Consider the following 18,272-nt stretch of genomic DNA (forward strand, 5'->3'; position numbering starts at 1 on the left):
CGAGAGAGAAACATCCATCACCTGCCTCCTGCACACCCCCCACTGGGGACGCGCCTGCAACCAAGGCACATGCCCAGACTGGAATCGAACCTGGGACCCTTCAGTCCACAGGCCGACGCTCTATCCACTGAGCCAAACCAGCTAGGGCTAGATTTTTAAATTCATAGAAAAAGTATGGATGAATACACACTGAAGGAGACAAGGGTTAAATCTGGGGAGAACTGGAATTTGTAGGTTAAGTATATTTTTTATTTTATGGAGTTTTGTACTCTTTGAAATGATTAAAACTTTTTTAAAGTTAGGAAAACAATATGAAGTAGCTTCTAAATGGCAAGTGAATAGTAGAGATAATGATGGAATATAGAAATACAAAGGGAATGTGGTTGGCTGGGATGATATAAAAGGTTTTCCTGAAGTAGGATATGAAAGATGTTTGAAGGTTTGGGTATTCCAGAGAGAAAAATCATGGCAGAAGAACACCTATTGTCTTTGGAGGACAGTAAGGTTATCTGTCTGCATTAGCAGGACATTTGGTAATGAGATGGCAACCCGGATTTCTGAGCGTCCACATAGATGCTGAGAATGTTTTAGGATTAAACTCACAATAGTGCGTAGTAGATTAGGTAAGGGTAGAGCCAGGAGTATGTGTGCCCACTAGGGGATGCTGTTTCAAAACATAGGCCCAATCAGTGGTTCTCAACCTTCCTGCCCTTTAAATACAGTTCCTCATGTTGTGACCCAACCATAACATTATTTTCGTTGCTACTTCATAACTGTCATGTTGCTACTGTTATGAATCATAATGTAAATATCTGATATGCAGGATGGTCTTAGGCGACCCCTGTGAAAGGGTAGTTCGACCGCCAAAGGGGTCTCAACCCACAGGTTGAGAACCGCTGGTAGGTGAACGGAATGTAAGGTATAGCAGGTAAAACAACAAAGAGGGTGTTCCCACAGTTGAAAAAATTGGGAAAACAAAAAAGATGCGCAAATGTTAACTCTCCCCTTATTATCTCTTGCTCCCCAACTGTGTCTCCCACACAACAAAATACTAAAGCATTACAGTATGCGTATAGCAAGTACCACAGGAGCTCCGATTAAAGCGACTACTATTCCCACACTCCCTTGCGAGGCCAGTGCCCTCTTTCCGGGGGGTCCGGAGTGGGGGGTGGGGGGGCTTGCCGCATCGTCTTCTGGGATTTGTAGTATTGCAGTGTCTTCTGGGAGTTGTAGTTCTCTCCCTACAATCGGCTGGGCGAGGCTGGAGACTCGGAGGCGGTGCCGGCTATCAGAGCTGCGCTAGGCGTTTAGGGCCAAGATGGCGGCGCGCCGGGGACGGAGAGACCGAGTGGTGCCGCCTCCGAGTGGGGGCCCCGGCCCAGACCCTGGCGGTGGAGTCCGCGGCAGCAGTAGGGGGGGTCGGAGCCTAGCGCCGTATGAGACTGTGGGCACTGTGAGCGGCGGGGAGCAGGTGAGAAGCTGGCGGGCGGCCCGCGGCTGGCAGCAAAGCGGCGTGTGCCGGGCGGTGACACGTGGACGCTACAGGAAAGGGAGGAAGCGCTCCGGAGTCGATGCCGGGTGCTGTGGGAGGCAGGTTGGGCCGAGTGGACCTGAGCCTCTTGCTGGTGGGACGCAGGCAGAGGCGGGTCCCTATGGCCATTCCTCTGGAACGCCGGAGGGGCACAGTCTGGAGTCGGAAACCCGGCCCATGATTGGAGGGAGGAAGGGGGAATTTGGACTTGGAGTTAAGGGCTAAGATCTCCATCTAAGGATGCCGAGTGTGTGTGGGGGGTGTCCCTAACCCCGCGCCGCAGTGCCTTTTCGGAGCCACGTGGGGCGGGGGGGAGCGATTTCCCCCAGAGAACTTGTCTGCTTCCCCTCCCCCTCTAGACGGCCTCGGCACCCACGTGGACTGGGCTCAGGGTTAGGGGGGCCGCGGGTCCACGTGGGGGCGGGGAGGGGGTGTCCACGTGGCTCCCGCCTCCGGCTGCCCGGCGTCCTGGTATCGGCGCTGGAGCCGCACTGCCGGGAACTGGGTGTGTCTCAGCAGGTCCCGCCATCTCCGATGGGGCTGGGGGCCCGGCCGGGAGGGAAGGTAGGGGCTGCTAGAGTCAACTTTGCTCGGAGGCTTGGAGTTCCTTTTCCTCCTGCTTTGGTCCTCGGAACCTCTCGACGGCGTCTGGGGAAGGACTTCCCCGATGTGCGGGAAGTCTGTTCCCTGCGGATGGCGGAGTGTGCTGGGCGGGGAGCGGGCTGAGGTTGAAGGGCTGTGGAGTGAGCTGTGGCGGCTTCTGCCTGACCGGCTTGGGGTGGATTGTGAGTCACGGGCACCGGTGTTTGGGTTGCCTGCAGTCCTGCCTCATTCTTGATTCAAGGGGCATGGGGAATGTCAGCATATACAAGGGACAAGCTTAAGGGAAGGAAAGAGAATCCTCGCACCTTTCACTTTTTTTCCTCCAGCATCTCTTTTGAGGAGACAGCTAAGGTCTGCTGTGAACTGACAAATTGGGGTGGTTTGTGTTTAAGGCTGTTTGGGATTTTTGCTGGGGATGAGAAAAGTTGGGGGCGATTTGAGAACAACACTAGATGAACATTTATTGGTTGCGGGGATTCCTTCCTGTCAGATTATTATTTTCTTGGCCTTCAGATCTCCATACTTCTGAAGTGTTATTATCTTTTTATTCCTCAGCACAGGACTTCTTATAAGTTCTCACCCAGAGTGGAGGTTGTGCAGGACTTAGTTTGAACTGTTATCTCTCTTAAGCAATTAAGCTGAGTCCTTGAAAGCTTTTTTTTGTTGTTCTCCAGGTGGGAGTTGGGCTGCAGGCTACCAGGTAGTGTGGGTTCCAGCAGACCAATCCAGGCCCTTGCCTAAGGGAGAATGGCTTCTGGGTCCCTAACTTGGGCGCTGTCACACCCTCTTCCCTAATTTTTCCAGAGGTCACCCTTTGGGGGAGAGGCAAGAAGGATTCATGATCTAGCTGTCATCTAAGTTGGGTGGTCATTTGGGGTCGGCGAGGTCTCATGAAGAGATTACCCCTTCCCCCTCACCACCAAATACAAAAAAACCCTGGGCATTTGGAATCCAGTCAACCAGCTACTTACTGAGAAAGCATTATGTTCAGACACAGGGAATACTGTGGTAAACCACTCCTGTCCTATAGGATCTCCTTTCTCTGCCAATAGGATCTTATGTTTTTATCAGGCTAGACAGATAATAAGGAAAGTGCATATTTGAGATTATATAATCAGCAGTAGTAATCTACTTTGCAGGGTAGACCATTTTAAGCTGAGACTCTAATAAGGCTATGTGTGTAGGTAGGAGACACTTTCATCAGAGGTAATATGCCCTAGCTGGTTTGCTCAGTGGGTAGAGCGTTGGTCCTCAGACTGAAGGGTCCCGGGTTCAATTTTGGTCAAGGCCCTGGTCGGGGTGTGTGCAGGAGGCAACCAATCGATGTGTCTTCCTCACATTGATGTTTCTCTCTGTCTCTCCCTCTCCCTTCCACTCTCTCTAAAAATCAGTGGGAAAATATCCTCGGATGAGGATTAACAACAACAACAAAAAACCCCACAAACAAACATCAGAGGAAATAGTATGTGAAGGCCTTGAGGTGGGAGAGAACATGACTTATTGGAGAAACAGATTTGTGTGGCTGGTGTGTAGAGAGAGAGGCAGGGTGGTGAGAGGACAGGCTGGAGCAGAAGAGTCTGGTGGGGAAGACCACGACCCCCTTAAGCCACATTAAGGAGTGCAAACCTAATGCCAAGGGCAGTAAGATGCTATTGGAGGGATTTAGGGACTGTTTCTGGAAGTGATCTGACTTATTTTTAAAGTTTGTAGCTGGTTTTGAGCCATGCAGGGACAGGACTGGATATGGGTTCACTTTTAGCCTGGGTTTAGCCCCTAGATCAGGGGTGGGGAAGCTTTTTTCTGGCAAGGGCCATTTGTATATTGATAACATCATTTGTGGGCCATACAGAGTTGTCAGTTTAAAAATTAGCCTGCTATATTTGGTCAAACATTTAATTAACTCACCCCTAATGCCTTGGCAGGGCCAGACCAAATGATTATGCAGGCCTTACACGGTTGAGGCTGGACGTTCCCCACCCCTGCCCTAGATGATGTTGGTACTTTAGGAGCTGTCCTATTTGGGGATTGAATGATGGGTGAGGTAAAGTGGAGAGGGGGGTGTCTCTGACTCGGGCTCCAGTACTGGTCTGATGGAGGTGATGAATCTTTGGAGAGCTGGGCATTGTCTTGAGATCCTGGCCCAGTGTCTAGGCCAGATAGGTGGCAGGACAAGTTGAGATGCAGCCTCCTTGCTCACCCAGGAGTGTTTGCTGAGCCAGGTGCTATTCAGCTGCTGGTTGTAATTACAGGATTGTGAAGGCGTGGGAGGAGTTAGTGCCTAAAACCTGCCACCTTTCACTTCATCTCTGTCCCTGGCCTCCTAAAGTGTTCCTATCTAGCCTTTCCTCTCCCAGGTTATCCTCAACTTGGTAGGAGGGTGGGTATGGGGTATGGTTACACATGTTGCTTTTTTTTTTTTCTCTTGGAAGAGATGCAATTTCCCTTTGCTGCAGAAGGAGAGGGGGAACTGGTTTATCCATGCTTGTTCCTATTCTCCGGCCTTTGCATCATATGTTTCCTATAGTATAGATACCCATGGCTCTGGCCTCTGGCCTTGCTCTCTCCATTCCAGCCACTTCTGGCCCAGCCCACACCCACATGCTCGACAGGCCTGGACGGGTGGCTCCCTGCCTAACAAGGCTGAAGACATTGCTAGTTCTCAGGGAAGTAGTGGGTGGGGCTTTTCCATCTACAGAATCAAGCTTTCTCATCTTTAGCTCTCACCTGATAGGGTTAGGGAAGAGACTTTTTCCTTGGGACACCATTGAGAGATTCGGTGGCACACTGTAGGCCTTCATAATAAAAGTATGAAGTAAGTGTATATAAGACACTGTACCAGGCACCTAGGATGACCAGGAAGTATGTGTATAGTTTAAACCCTTATAAGAACCAAGAAGAACATAAAGACTATAGGATACGAAGGTTACTTGCCCCAAAGGAACTTGGAATCCAGTTTTAGTATTGATGTAAAGAATGTTGCCGAGACCGGTTTGGCTCAGTGGATGGAGCGTCGGCCTGCGGACTGAAGGGTCCCAGGTTCGATTCCGGTCGGGGTCATGTACCTGGGTTGCGGGCATATCCCCGGTAGGAGATGTGCAGGAGGCAGCTGATCGATGTTTCTCTCTCATCGATGTTTCTAACTATCTCTCTCCCTTCCTCTCGGTAAAAAATCAATAAAATATATTAAAAAAAAAAAAAAGAATGTTATGGGCTGGGGAGGGGACAGGATGTGCTTGCCAGAAAAGTGAGTGGTACAGAAGTGTGTGAATTCAGCGGGGAGATCATCTTGAAGGTGTCTTCTTGAAGAAGATGGGATTAAACGGGAAGAGAGGCCTAAGAGGGATGAGGGAGGTGAGGTGGTGGTAGTTGAAATTGCCTGCTTGCTGATCTCCTCTCCTTTGGTGTGCCCTTCAGTTTGCCTTCACACTGCCATCAGACATCTCTTCTGAACAGTCTTGATATTTTGACTCTCCAGTTTAATAATCTCTTGTGGCTCCAGCTCTTTCTGGATGGAGTCCAAACTTTTTTTTGCCTAGAAGGTCCCTGAGCACTGCCATCTGGGTAGGGGCTTTGGCTCACGAGCTGTACTTCTCTCTGCCAGCAAGTCTGGAGGTTTGGCTGTGGTGGGGCTCCTGCTGAGTCTGGGGCCATTGTGGAAGGCTGGGCACCTAGTTTACAGAGCATATCAGTCAGTTGCCCCAAAAGGTCCATGTCCTGTAGCCTTCACCATGCTCTTCTGACATCCCCCCTTTCCCCCAGGTGCTGCTGCATGAAGAGGTGGATGATTCTGGCATTGTCAGTCTGTCTCGGCTGGGCCCCTGTCTAAAGGACAAGGACCTGGAGATGGAGGAGCTGATGCTGCAGGATGAAACACTGCTGGGAACCATGCAGAGCTACATGGATGCCTCCCTCATCTCCCTCATTGAAGATTTTGGGAGCCTTGGAGAGGTGAGCTAGAGCTGGGCCTAGAGGTCTTTGTCTTTAGACAGGCAGTTTGCATGAGAGGTTATGGCTTAGTGGCTCTGTTCTCCCAGAACCTTGGTTCCTGAATACCCAACCTGAAGTCCATTTTTTGTCTCTAGGTGAGAATTGGGCTGCAGGCTGTCAGATTATGTCCCATTTAAGGATGACCTGGCAGGCTTAGACTTTCCTTTCTCCTGCCTTGGGCCCTTACATGTGTAGAGGGTTCTGATCCCTGTTTTGAGCCCAATTCCAGCCTCACCAAAGGTTGTCTGCTAAGCATTCCACTTAGCTTGAGGGTGAAGGGAGTGTTTGAAACGTAAGTTTATGACTCAGTTTTGACAGGTCTCTGTTGACACTACAGAGGTGGTAGATGGTAGTAAATGGGATTGGAACTCATGTCTCCTGGTACTCAACTTTGTCCTTGGCAAATTGAACTGAACTGAGAGCCTGGGAGACTGATTCTCCTGGCATTCAGTTCTTAGTGGCTCAGTAGGTCATTTGGGATGATGATGTAGAACTTTCCTGTTGTCTTTCTGGAGCAGAGCAGGTTATCTCTGGAGGACCAGAATGAAGTGTCACTACTCACAGCACTGACGGAGATCTTGGACAATGCAGATTCCGAGAACCTGTCTCCATTTGACAGCATTCCTGACTCTGAGCTGCTTGCCTCACCTCGGGAGGGCTCCTCTGTGAGTGTGGGACCAGGGGAAGGGGTTGTGTGGTTTGGTGCAAAGGTTAGAACCATGTCTGTGGGCCTACTCACGTATTCTGAAGCACAAACTCATCTCAGGTTCTTTCTTTCTCCTAGCTGCACAAGCTGCTCACTCTCTCTCGGACACCCTCAGAACGTGACCTCATCACGTCAGTTGATCCTCTGGGGCCCAGTTCAGGCAGTAGTAGAGTGAGTGGGGTAAGCCTGACCTAAGGAATCTCAGGGAATCCCAGGAGGGGAGGAGTGTGTGGGGACAGGTCTGGAAAAAGATGTTCCTGGAAATACTCCTTCTGTGGCTTCTCTTCTCTCTTGTAGGTGGAGATGTCTCTCGCAGATCCCCCTTGGGACTTCTCCCCTTCTTCCTTCTTGGAGACCTCCTCCCCCAAACTTTCTAGCTGGAGACCCCCAAGATCCAAACCCCGCAGAAGCCAGTCCCCTTTTCCCCAACAGCGTAGTGATGGGGAAGAAGAGGAGGAGGTGGCCAGCTTCAGTGGCCAGATGCTTGCTGTGGAACATGGCAACTCAATGAGCAGCATCCCAGACTTTCCCATGCACCTGGCCTGCCCTGAGGAGGAAGATAAAACAGCAGCCGCAGGTATGGCAGTGCAGGCAGCTGGTGATGAGAGCATCTCTTCCCTGAGTGAGTTGGTGCGGGCCATGCACCCATACTGCCTGCCCAACTTCACCCACCTGACATCACTCAACAATGAACTTCAGGAGCAGCCGGATGATTTGACACTGCCTGAGGATTGTGTGGTGCTGGAGATTGTGGGCCAGGCAGCCACAGCTGGCAATGACCTGGAGATCCCAGTTGTGGTGCGGCAGATCCCTACTGGACCCCAGCCTGTGCTCCTGGATGACTCACTAGAGGCCAGTCCTGCCTTGCAGCTGCTCCTGCCTACACTTGAGTCAGAGACAGAGGCTGCTGTGGCCAAGGAAGCCCTCTGCCTTGAGAAAGAGGGGTTGTCACTGGACTCGGGGGAAAAGCTGGAGTCAGCCTTGTTGGAGCCCAAGGAAATCATGGAGCCAGTGGTGCCCAAGGGGCCTCAGAACCCACCAGCCGATGCAGCGCTGAGTTCCCAGAGAGCTCGAAAGGGCAGGAGAAAGAAGAACAAGAAACAGCCAGCAGCCAGTACAGAAGGCTATGCCAGGAGACTGAGGTCATCCTCTTGTGGGCAGCCTACTGTGGCTACAGGGGTGATCTCTCAAGCAGGCACTTTGCCTCAGGAGGAACTTCAAAGAGAGGTTGGGCCTCCCCATGGTAGAGGGAAGCCCCGGGCTTGGGCTCGGGCCTGGGCAGGTACCTTGGAGGAGCCCAGCTCCGGGAACTTGGAGAGTAATGCTGGGCAAGCTAGTCCTGCTGAAGAAGGTCCTCTCGGCCCCTACCCCACCCTGGGTGACGCCGTCGAAGTTAACCCTGCTCCAACCCATGTCACGTTGGTTGACTCTGCTCATGCCGACCCCATGCCACTTGATTCTGTTGAAACTGATCCCTCTGCAATTGATCCTGTTCTAGGTGACCCTGTGTCTATTGACCCTGCGTCGGTTGACCTTGCTTCAGCCAACTCAGGGCTGGTTGACCCTCTTCCAGCTGACCCAGTGTTGACTGAGCCAGTCCTGGCTGACTCTCCAGCAGTTGACCCTGCAGTGGTTGTTCCTGTCTCAGATGACTTGCCACCAGTTGACCCTGTCTCCACCAACTTAGCACCAGTTGACTCTGTTCCCAATGACCTGGCTCCAGTTAAGCCTGTGCTAGTTAAGTCTAGGCCAACTGACCCCAGACGCGGTGCAATGTCATCAGCCCAGGGGAGTCCAGCCCCCCAGCTCCTTCTAGAGTCAGAGTCCTTGGACCCCCCAAAGGTCATCATCTCTGAAGTCAAGGAGATCGTGGGTCCTCTGAAGGTGGAAGGCGATACTAATGCCACAACCCAGGAAACCAGACCTCGGCCTCTTAGTCTCTCTGAGTACCGGCGACGAAGGCAGCAGCGCCAAGCAGAGGCAGAAGAAAGGAGTTCCCAGCTCCCATCTGGGAAGTGGCCCAGCCTCCCAGAAACCCCCACAGGGCTAGCAGACATCCCTTGTCTTGTCATCCCACCAGCCCCAGCCAAGAAGACACCTCTGCAGAGAAGCCCGGAGACTTGCTTTGTGCCTGTGGGTGGTCCCAGTCCTGCTTCTCCTAGTCCTGAGCCACCTACAAGCAAATCTGTGGCCTCAACTCCCACTGAGCAGGTGCCATCCCAAGAGATGCCACTGCTAGTGAGACCTCCACCTCCTGCTGTGCAGTCCATGCCCCCCACAATGCCCACTGCTGTGCCTTTTCCACCAGGTGGGCTGGGCATGACTCCCATGCTGCCCCCACCAACCTTGCAGCCTCCTAGTCTTCCAATGTCTGTGGGGCCGGTGCCACCTGATCCCTATACTCACTATGCTCCCATGCCACCCTGGCCTTGTTATCCCCCAGTGTCTCCTTCTGGCTATCCTTGTTTGCCGCCCCCACCGACAGTGCCCCTAGTGTCTGGTACCCCTGGCACCTATGCTGTTCCCCCCACTTGCAATGTGCCTTGGGTACCCCCTCCTGCCCCAGTCCCGCCTTACAACTCTAGCTGTACTTATGGGCCCATGGGGTGGGGTGCAGGGCTGCAACACCCTCCATTCTGGCCTACTGTGCCCCCACCACCTTTGCCTGTAGCCTCTGTTGGGAGAGCTGTTCCCCCACCCAAGGTGGAGCCCAGTGGCATCCCAGCTGGCCCTCCTGAAAGTTTACCGCCTGTACCGATGGCTCCTCCCCTCACTCTGGGATCAACTGGCCTGGGAGCTCCACAGATAGAGCCCACCAAGGTGGAGGTCAAACCAGTCCCTGCATCTCCCCATCTGAAACACAAGGTATCCTCCCCAGTGCAAAGCCCACAGAATAAGGTTTCACCATATCAGTCTGCTGAGAGTGTGGCTATTGAGGAGCCTGCATCAGAGAGGTTAAAACTTGAGACCCAGGAGACCAAGTCCAGGGAGAAGACCCCCTCTCCTGTTGCGAAGGCTGTTCCCACACCAAAGCAGAGCACTGTCACTAAGTTGCCTGCTGTCCACCCAGCCCGTCTAAGGAAACTGTCCTTCCTGCCTACCCCGCGTATCCAGGATCCTGAGGATGTGGTACAGGCTTTCATCAGTGAGATTGGTGAGTGCCACACAGTTGGCATCAGAGTCAACTGGTATTAAGTTAGCGGAGGCAGGGTCAACTGGTGGCAAGCCATCTGTTGGTGTGAAGAAGGGAATTGGGGTTGGGTGGAGAATGTCCTCCAGAGATTAGGATAAAGTACCTGGCTGGGGGGGCTGGCCTTTGGATTTCTTTGGACGGTTGTTTTTTTTAAAATATATTTTATTGATTTTTTTTTACAGAGAGGAAGGGAGAGGGATAGAGAGTTAGAAACATCAATGAGAGAGAAACATCAATCAGCTGCCTTCTGCATGCCCCCTACTGGGGATGTGCCCGCAACCAAGGTACATGCCCTTGACCAGAATCGAACCTGGGACCCTTCAGTCCCCAGGCGGACGCTCTATCCACTGAGCCAAACCGGTTAGGGCTCTTTGGAAGGTTCTTGAGAGTCAGAGCTCTGGGTTTGTTTATTTCTTGCTTTGTAATCCTGTCTTGATTTACTTAGTATAGTGAGCAGGGGGAGCATAAAAGGAGAAATGACGTGATTTGGGACTTCCTGGGACCTGTGTACTCAATTGATAGGAGCTGTTTTCCAATCCTGTGTTGTGTGCTTCCATAGGAATCGAGGCATCGGACCTGTCCAGTCTGCTGGAGCAGTTTGAGAAATCAGAAGGTGAGGGAACCTGGGGAGCTTTACTCCAACCCCTTTTTAAAGTTACTATTTCCTTTGGGCCCAGTTTATAGTTACTTAAACTGGGGGAAGGACAGCCTGAGCCACTAAAGCAGTCCCCTAATTGGAATGGGAGACAAGATCCACCTGTGATGCTATCTAAGCCAGGGAGAGGGAACAGCGTGGCAAGTATTACAAAGAGTAGACCAATAGGGAGATGTTTTCTAGAGGGAAGTAGCTCGCAAGGTAGGCCTTTAAAGATAGGCCTTCATAGAATGCATGTGGTGAATAAAGGCAGAGATACAGAAATGACTGAGTGTGGTGTATTTAGAAGGCAATGGATAATTCAGCTTTTTCATTGCAAGGCAGGGTGCTGCTGTTGATACTATATCCTGTTCTCAAGGAACTTACCTAATTGGGAAGAAAAGACTCCTAAATTGGTAATAGGTATCTATAGTTCAAGGCAAAATAAAAATATAAGTGTAGAACAAGTGTAAACTATAAGACTAGGAAGTTGGGCAGGTCATGTAGAACCTTGAATGTTAGGCTCAGAAGTTTGATTCTATCTCAGATTCAGTGGGTAGTGTGGATGTTTCTGAGCAGAGAAGAGACATGATTAACAATAGTACCTGTGCACACACTGGAGAAAAATGGATCTTTCTGGGCAGAGCCCAGTGGAATATGTAGGCAAAGTGGATTTTCCTCCTTTGGGTCTCAAAGCCAGCCCTTCTATACCTCCTCAATTTGGAACATCTGGTTGGGCTTTTAACTAGTATGGTTTCTTTGCAGCCAAAAAGGAGTGCCCTCCCCCGGCTCCTGCTGACAACTTGGCTGTAGGAAACTCAGGGTAAGTATGGAGACATGTGAGCGAGTTACCCTACAGCTGTTGGTCAGCAGCCGGCCGGCGCTCCAGGATCATTCATTGGATGCCTCTGTTGCAGTGACGTTTAGTCAGCTCTAGAGTCTTTTCCTGTTTCCACATCCCCATGCTCAGCTCATCACTACTGGGCACTGTTTTGGGTGGTGAGGTAGGAGGATGGATGCGTACCAAGACTTTGGTTGATTCCATTCTGGGGTTCCAAATGTCCTAGAGGTGCCTTTTGTCTTCTGGCAAGTCATGCCTTTGGGGGGTTTTCATTTAACACGTTTTAAACTTGTTCAACACTGGTGATAATTTAAGATAAGTGGGGGAAGATGTTGATGGCTAGGGCTTCCCTGACTCCTTGGAGGATACAGGCACCCTACACCTTGCTCCCCAGTCTTCCAGGACTGAGAGGACTTCTTAAAATATTTCTTGTTCATGGTATGCCATGCTGTTCTGCCAAGCATATTTCTCTCCACATTGATTTTGGGTTGGTTTGAGCCGGGCAGGTAAAGCTCCTGGCTTGAAGGAGGTGGGGGGGGGGGTATTTAAGATTATAGTTGAGTTGCCTCCTGGCATTGGGCAGAGCTGAGCTAAGACCCAACCTACAGTTCAGTCACCAAGACTATTTTTGTCCTGGGGGAGAATGATAGGGGCAGGTTGTGCATCCCATTCCTCTGCACACACCCCTCTCCTATTGCTTTGTGAGGAAAGCAGATGTACAGATGTTGAGGAGGCAATGAACCAGGCTTTCCCTTTTCCCCCTGCCAGCAGCGTTGACCCTCCCCAGGAGAAGAGGCCCCTAGACCGGTTACAAGCCCCAGAACTGGCCAACGTGGCAGGTGGGTTCAGGGTGGGGAACTGTCTTTGTTTAGTTTATGCAGTAAATGTAGAACCCGATCTGATCCTCATCATTGAGGTTCTCACAGTCCAGGGGCAAGTTGCAAAATGACTTTGTTAGTATCAGAGGTTGTATGCCAAATAAGTGGGGTCTGAAGGGGGACAGTCAGGGATGGGTTGTATGGAAGATAATCTCCAAAGCAGAGGCTTGAGAAAATCACTGATACCAATCAGGTAGGTTTAGGGAATGGAGAATTCTGTAGATGAGCATCTAGAACTGAAGCAATAAAATCAGCCTGATAGGTTTTGGGGAATTGCAAGTGGTTAGGTTTGGCTGTGGTATAGTGGCTGATCAGGGTGGTGAGCAGAGCTAAAGCAAGAGATAAAAGCTGGAGTGGTAAGTAGGTCAGATTATGGGAACTTTGTAATGGTAAGCTATTTGGACTTTATCCTGTGCATGGAAGAAGCAATTGAAAAAGCTTTACTGAATTGGTTTTTGGGTGCTCCCTCCAGCAACAATGTAGAAGACAGGTGGACAGGTGTGAAGCTCAAGGTAGGGGATCATTAGAGATGGTGATGACACGTCCCAACAAGATGCAGCCAGAAGTCAGGCAGAGCTGGACTAGGGTGGAGGGGTCTAGGAATGGAGAGGTAGGCTGGGCAGGACCTGGTCACCAGTTAGGTTGGGGCAATGAAAGGTTGAGGGATTCAGGAAGACCCTGGCTGGCGGGGTTTCTGTTGCTGGTCCCCAAGATGGGGAACTTGGGGGAAGGAGTAGTTGCAACAATGGGAGAAGTTGGGCTGTGGACCATTGTGGTGTACTTTGTGAGATGAGGTGGGGGTCTCTGGAGCTTACATACACAGTGTTTGGAAGTGTAGAATCGGATCTCATCCTGCTATCTCCATCCTCCCTCCCCTCACAGGGCTCACCCCTCCAGCTACCCCTCCCCACCAGTTATGGAAGCCCTTGGCTGCTGTTTCCCTGCTGGCCAAAGTCAAATCTCCTAAGTCCATCGTTCAGGAGGGAACCCTGAAGCCTGAAGGAGTTACAGAGGCCAAACATCCAGCTGCAGCCCGCCTCCAAGAAGGGGTCCGTGGCCCTAATCCGGTCCATGTGGGCTCTGGGGACCATGACTATTGTGTCCGGAGTAGGAGCCCCCCAAAAAAGACTCCTGCTCTAGTCTTTCCAGAGGCAGGCTCCCGATGGAACGTCAAACGCCATCAGGATATCACCATCAAACCTGTCTTGTCCCTGGGCCCAGTCGCCCCTCTTCCTCCAGGCACAGCTGCCTCCCAAGAGCCACTTGATCACAGGACTAGCAAAGAGCAGGCAGATCTCCCAGCCCCTTGCCTTGCCCCATCTGCCTTGCTGTCCCCTGAGGCCTCGCCCTGCCGGAGTGACATGAACACTAGGACTCCCCTTGAGCCCTCAGCCAAGCGGTCAATGCGCTGTTATCGAAAAGCCTGCAGGTCAGCCAGCCCCCCCAGCCGGGGCTGGCAGGGCCGCCGTGGCCGCAGCAGTTCTGTCAGCTCTGGGTCCAACCGGACCAGTGAAGCATCTTCTTCCTCATCCTCATCGTCGTCTTCGTCCCGGTCCCGGTCCAGGTCCCTCTCCCCCCCACACAAGAGATGGCGAAGGTGAGCTCTAATGGTCTATTAGGTCCTCTCCATTTAGGAAGTTTTTTTGCACATTGAGTTTGATACTTTCAGGCACTAAGGCTCCTGTTTCTGTCTTCGGCTTTTGTCTTCTCTGCCTTCCCTGGATTGTTGAAGGAGGCAAGCTGTGAGAAAATAGCTTCTGTCCTCTGTTGGAGTTTGGGGTATCCCTGAGGTCTCTGCTTCCTTGAGACCTGCCTTGGGGAAACGTTAGAATTTGATCTTAACCATGTTGAATCCTTTGAATACTCTATCAGTCCTCATTTCTGGTATTTTCCTGGTGGTATGTGGGAAGGTGGGATTGTGGGTTGTTAATGGCAGACAGTCCTTTTAATCTGTTGAGGAAAGAGTCTGGGCAGTTCTTTTGGGTGTCCCTGTGGCCTCATCTATTTCCTGGCAGTCCTTTTTTTTCAGAAACAGACCCAGATTTTCTATTTAGATAAGGTAGCCATTATCTCTTTTAGTCTTCACTTATTTTTCTTCTTTCTGATTTGTTAAATATTTTTCAATCTTTAATTGCATAATTGAAAAGAAATATGACCTATGCCAAAATACTCTAAAACATTCCAGATACATCGAAAGTTCATCAGGGCTTCAGTTGGGTCATCTTTGAAGAGTTTTTCTAGACCTCTTCAGCTTGCTTTTGCCTTTGGTCCTGTGCTTCCTGAGAAGGAGGCAGGGCTGCTGCCAAGGTGAAGTAAGTAGTATATACCTGCACCATTCCCAGCATTCCTATGCGCCCCTTTATTCTCTAGGTCCAGTTGTAGTTCCTCTGGATGTTCCCGAAGATGCTCTTCCTCTTCCTCATCTTCCTCCTCATCTTCCTCATCCTCCTCATCTAGTTCCCGAAGCCGGTCCCGCTCCCCATCCCCCCGCCGGAGAAGTGACAGGAGACGGCGGTGAGCATGTGTTCAGGGAGTCAGTGCATCTGGGGTGTAAGTGCCTGAGAGTTCAGAGACTTAAGCTGTCTAATGTCTGGGTGGCTGATGGCACCTTCTCTTGTCAGGTACAGCTCTTATCGATCACATGACCATTACCAAAGGCAGAGAGTGCTGCAGAAGGAGCGTGCAATAGTGAGTAGAGAAACAGGTCATGGGAGTGGGGGGAGTTTGCCCCTGAGCCACAAGCTCAGAGCCTTCTGTAGTTCTGGCCCTGGCTCATGGCATGTAAATTTCCCTTGTCCCAACATAGGAAGAGAGAAGAGTGGTCTTCATTGGGAAGATACCTGGCCGCATGACTCGGTCAGAGCTGAAACAGAGGTTCTCTGTTTTCGGAGAGATTGAGGAGTGCACCATCCACTTCCGTGTCCAAGGGTAAGCTTGGGCCCTAAGGTCAGGATGTACTTCTACGCTTTTTTTGTCTTTCCCCCTTGCTCTGGTGTGCTGCACAGCATTTCATTCAGAGGACTGGCTATTTAGGGAATGAGAAGAATCACCCCAGTCCTCTGTACCCTGGTGGGTGTTTCTTCTCCATGGCATGTGCCCAAATAGCCAGCCTCTGCCTCACCCACCAGTGACAACTATGGCTTCGTCACTTACCGCTATGCTGAGGAGGCATTTGCAGCCATCGAAAGTGGCCACAAGCTGAGACAGGCAGATGAGCAGCCCTTTGATCTCTGCTTTGGGGGGCGCAGGCAGTTCTGCAAGAGAAGCTACTCTGATCTTGGTAAGTGGAGGGAGGCCTTGAGGCTTTGGTGTAAGGGTTCCCAACCTTTTGAGAGTGGGCTCAGCAGACTTATATTCATCTGACACATGAAGGAACCAAGGGGTGGGATGACTTAAAGTCATTATTGGGATGGGAGGTGGCTGGCCATCTGAGGACTCTGTGGTTGGGAAGTGTGGTCAGAGACCTTGATGTTTGTCTGTCTTTCTCTACCTTTATAGACTCCAACTGGGAAGACTTTGACCCTGCTCCTGTAAAGAGCAAATTTGATTCTCTTGACTTTGACACATTATTGAAACAGGCCCAGAAGAACCTCAGGAGGTAACCCTGGGCCCTTCTCCCCTTCCCCCTTTTTTTGGAGGTGTCCAACCATCTCCAACCCCCTTCCCCACTCTAGGGGAGAGAGCTGCTAGTGAGGAGATGACTGTTTTATAAAGAAATGGAAAAAGTGAAATAAAAAAATGTGTTAAATCAGATTTTTTAAAAGGGTATTTGTTTTTATAACAGGCATTGAAACAAGTTAATTTGCATTCCTATTTGAGATGGATGACATTGAGGGATTCCCCCTGTGTTTGGATGATTAAAGTCACTATGCAGACTAATAATAAATACGAACTAGAGAGAACATCCATGTGTTGTGCTTCTTTATTTCTATGGTGTTAATACCAAACATACTCACTTTTCCTCTCAACACAGTGTCATGTTTACCTCCATTGAGTTCCTAGGACCCCTCTTTGATCAGGTGCAAAATCCTGTTGGACTTGAAACTTGGCTCCTCAAGTGTTTTGACAGTGAAATCAGTCTTCAGGGCAGTGCTTCTCAAACTTTAAAAGGGCATTTGAGCCCTGGCCAGTGTGGCTCAGTTGGTTGTCCTGTGCACCAAAAGGATGCCGATTCAATGCTAGGGCACATACTGGGGATTGTGACTTGATCTCCAGTAGGGGGCGTGCAGGAGGCAGCCACTGGATGTTCCCTCTCAGTTTCTCAAAGGGTGGGGTGGTGGGGGCAGCATTTCAACCCTGGACAGTGTTGCTAGGTGGTTAGAGCATTGCTCAGATGTTTAAGGAATGCATGCATGTGGATCGACTTCTGGGGAAGAGGGAGATAGATGGAGTTATATCTAGGAGAGAGGAATGCCTATTTTGAAAAAGACAAAGAAGTGTGTCCCCTGAAAAAGTACATCCTTAACCTTTTTGAGGGGCATTAATGGGAAGTAGTCCAAGTATAGTGTATGGGATTGAAGGGATTCTTGTCTGTTGCTAATGTAAACAAATATAGAGTTTGAAATTGACTTTTCAGGCCTGGGCATTAGAATATTTGAGTATTCATGATAAAGGGGGAAACAATTGGGTAGTTTTCCAGTTCTCTCATAGGGAGAGTTCACAGTATAAACTGTCAGGACTGTGGTTTGAAGAGATTGCTGCTGCATCATTCAGGTTTGGTGCACAACCCATTTTACCTTCATGGAGCTGACTTGACTGAATAAGTAAGTGGGGGGCCCAGCTACCCTGTCGCTATAAAGGAAAGGCAGGCCCTAGCGGTTTGGCTCAGTGGATAGAGCATCGGCCTGCAAACTGAAGGGTCCTTGGTTCGATTCCAGTCAAGGGCACAAGTCTGGGTTGCAGGCTTGATCCCCAGTGTGGGACATGGCAGAAGGCAGCCCATCAATGATTCTCATCGTTAATGTTTCTATCTCTCCCTCTCCTTTCCTCTCTGAAATCAATAAAAAATATATTTAAAGAAATAATAATTTTAAAAAATAGAAAGCAGGCTGTGTGCTCTCCAAGCGTGGTCTGCTGCTTTGCATCCACTCCCATTGATTCTTAATGGTTGCTCATCAGGCCTCAGGTGACAAAATGGTGAAGCAGATCAAGAGCAAGTATGCTTTTGAGGAAGCCTTGAACAGTGCAGGAGATAAACTTGTAGTAGCTGACTTCTCAGCCGCATGGTGTGGGTTTGGCAAAATGATAAAGCTTTTTTTTAATTTCCTCTCTGAAGTATTCCAGTGTGGTATTCCTTGAAGTAGATGTGGATGACTATTAGGATGTTGCTGCAGAGTGTGAAGTCAAATGCATACCAACCTTTCAATTCTTGTTAATCCTCACCTGAGGATATTTTTTCCTTTTTTTTTTTTTTTTTTTTTTTTTTTTAGCAAGAGTGGAAGGGAGGGGGAGAGACAGAAACATTGATATAAGAAAGATGCATTGACTGGTTGCCTCCCGCACATGCCTCAAATGTGCCAGGGATTGATCCTGCAACCGAGGTAAGTACCCTTGACCAGAATCGAACCTGAAACCCTTTAGTCCATGGGTCGATGCTCTAACCACTGAGCAACTGGTCACAGCCAACCTTCCAGTTTCATTTGTTTGTTTGAAATATATTTTTACTGATTTAAGAGAGGAAGGGAGAGGGAGAGAGAGAGACACATCAATGATGACAGAATCATTGATCGGCTGCCTCCTGCACGCTCTTGTCTGGGGATTGAGCCTGCAACCTGGGCATATACCCCAACCGGGACTTGAACCATGACCTCCTGGTCCACAGGTCACGCTCAACCACTGAGCCACGCTGGCTGGGCTGTTTTCTAAATATATTTTTATTGATTTCAGAGAGGAAGGGAGA

General features: G+C 50.3%; 1 protein-coding gene across 6 annotated transcripts; it reads left to right on the top strand.

Moving 5' to 3' along the window:
• Positions 1 to 1,271: 1,271 nt before the first annotated feature.
• Positions 1,272 to 16,277, top strand: PPRC1 (PPARG related coactivator 1). 6 transcript variants are annotated; one of them, XM_059661200.1, is made up of 14 exons: positions 1,272 to 1,471; positions 5,894 to 6,082; positions 6,640 to 6,786; positions 6,906 to 7,007; positions 7,125 to 9,981; positions 10,580 to 10,633; positions 11,420 to 11,477; positions 12,264 to 12,334; positions 13,256 to 13,970; positions 14,744 to 14,887; positions 15,001 to 15,061; positions 15,180 to 15,301; positions 15,502 to 15,653; positions 15,872 to 16,277. In XM_059661200.1, the coding sequence occupies exons 1-14, from the start codon at positions 1,319 to 1,321 to the stop codon at positions 15,973 to 15,975; spliced, it is 4,929 nt and encodes a 1,642-aa protein (XP_059517183.1). In that variant the 5' UTR covers positions 1,272 to 1,318; the 3' UTR covers positions 15,976 to 16,277. The 6 variants fall into 6 exon arrangements, with proteins under 6 accessions (XP_059517183.1, XP_059517185.1, XP_059517181.1 ...); XM_059661198.1 differs by having other exon boundaries at positions 1,273 to 1,471; positions 14,995 to 15,061; XM_059661199.1 differs by having other exon boundaries at positions 1,273 to 1,471; positions 12,267 to 12,334; positions 14,995 to 15,061.
• Positions 16,278 to 18,272: the final 1,995 nt, after the last annotated feature.

This window comes from Myotis daubentonii, chromosome 13 (genome assembly GCF_963259705.1).
Source record: "Myotis daubentonii chromosome 13, mMyoDau2.1, whole genome shotgun sequence".
NCBI classification, from domain to species: Eukaryota; Metazoa; Chordata; class Mammalia; order Chiroptera; family Vespertilionidae; genus Myotis; species Myotis daubentonii.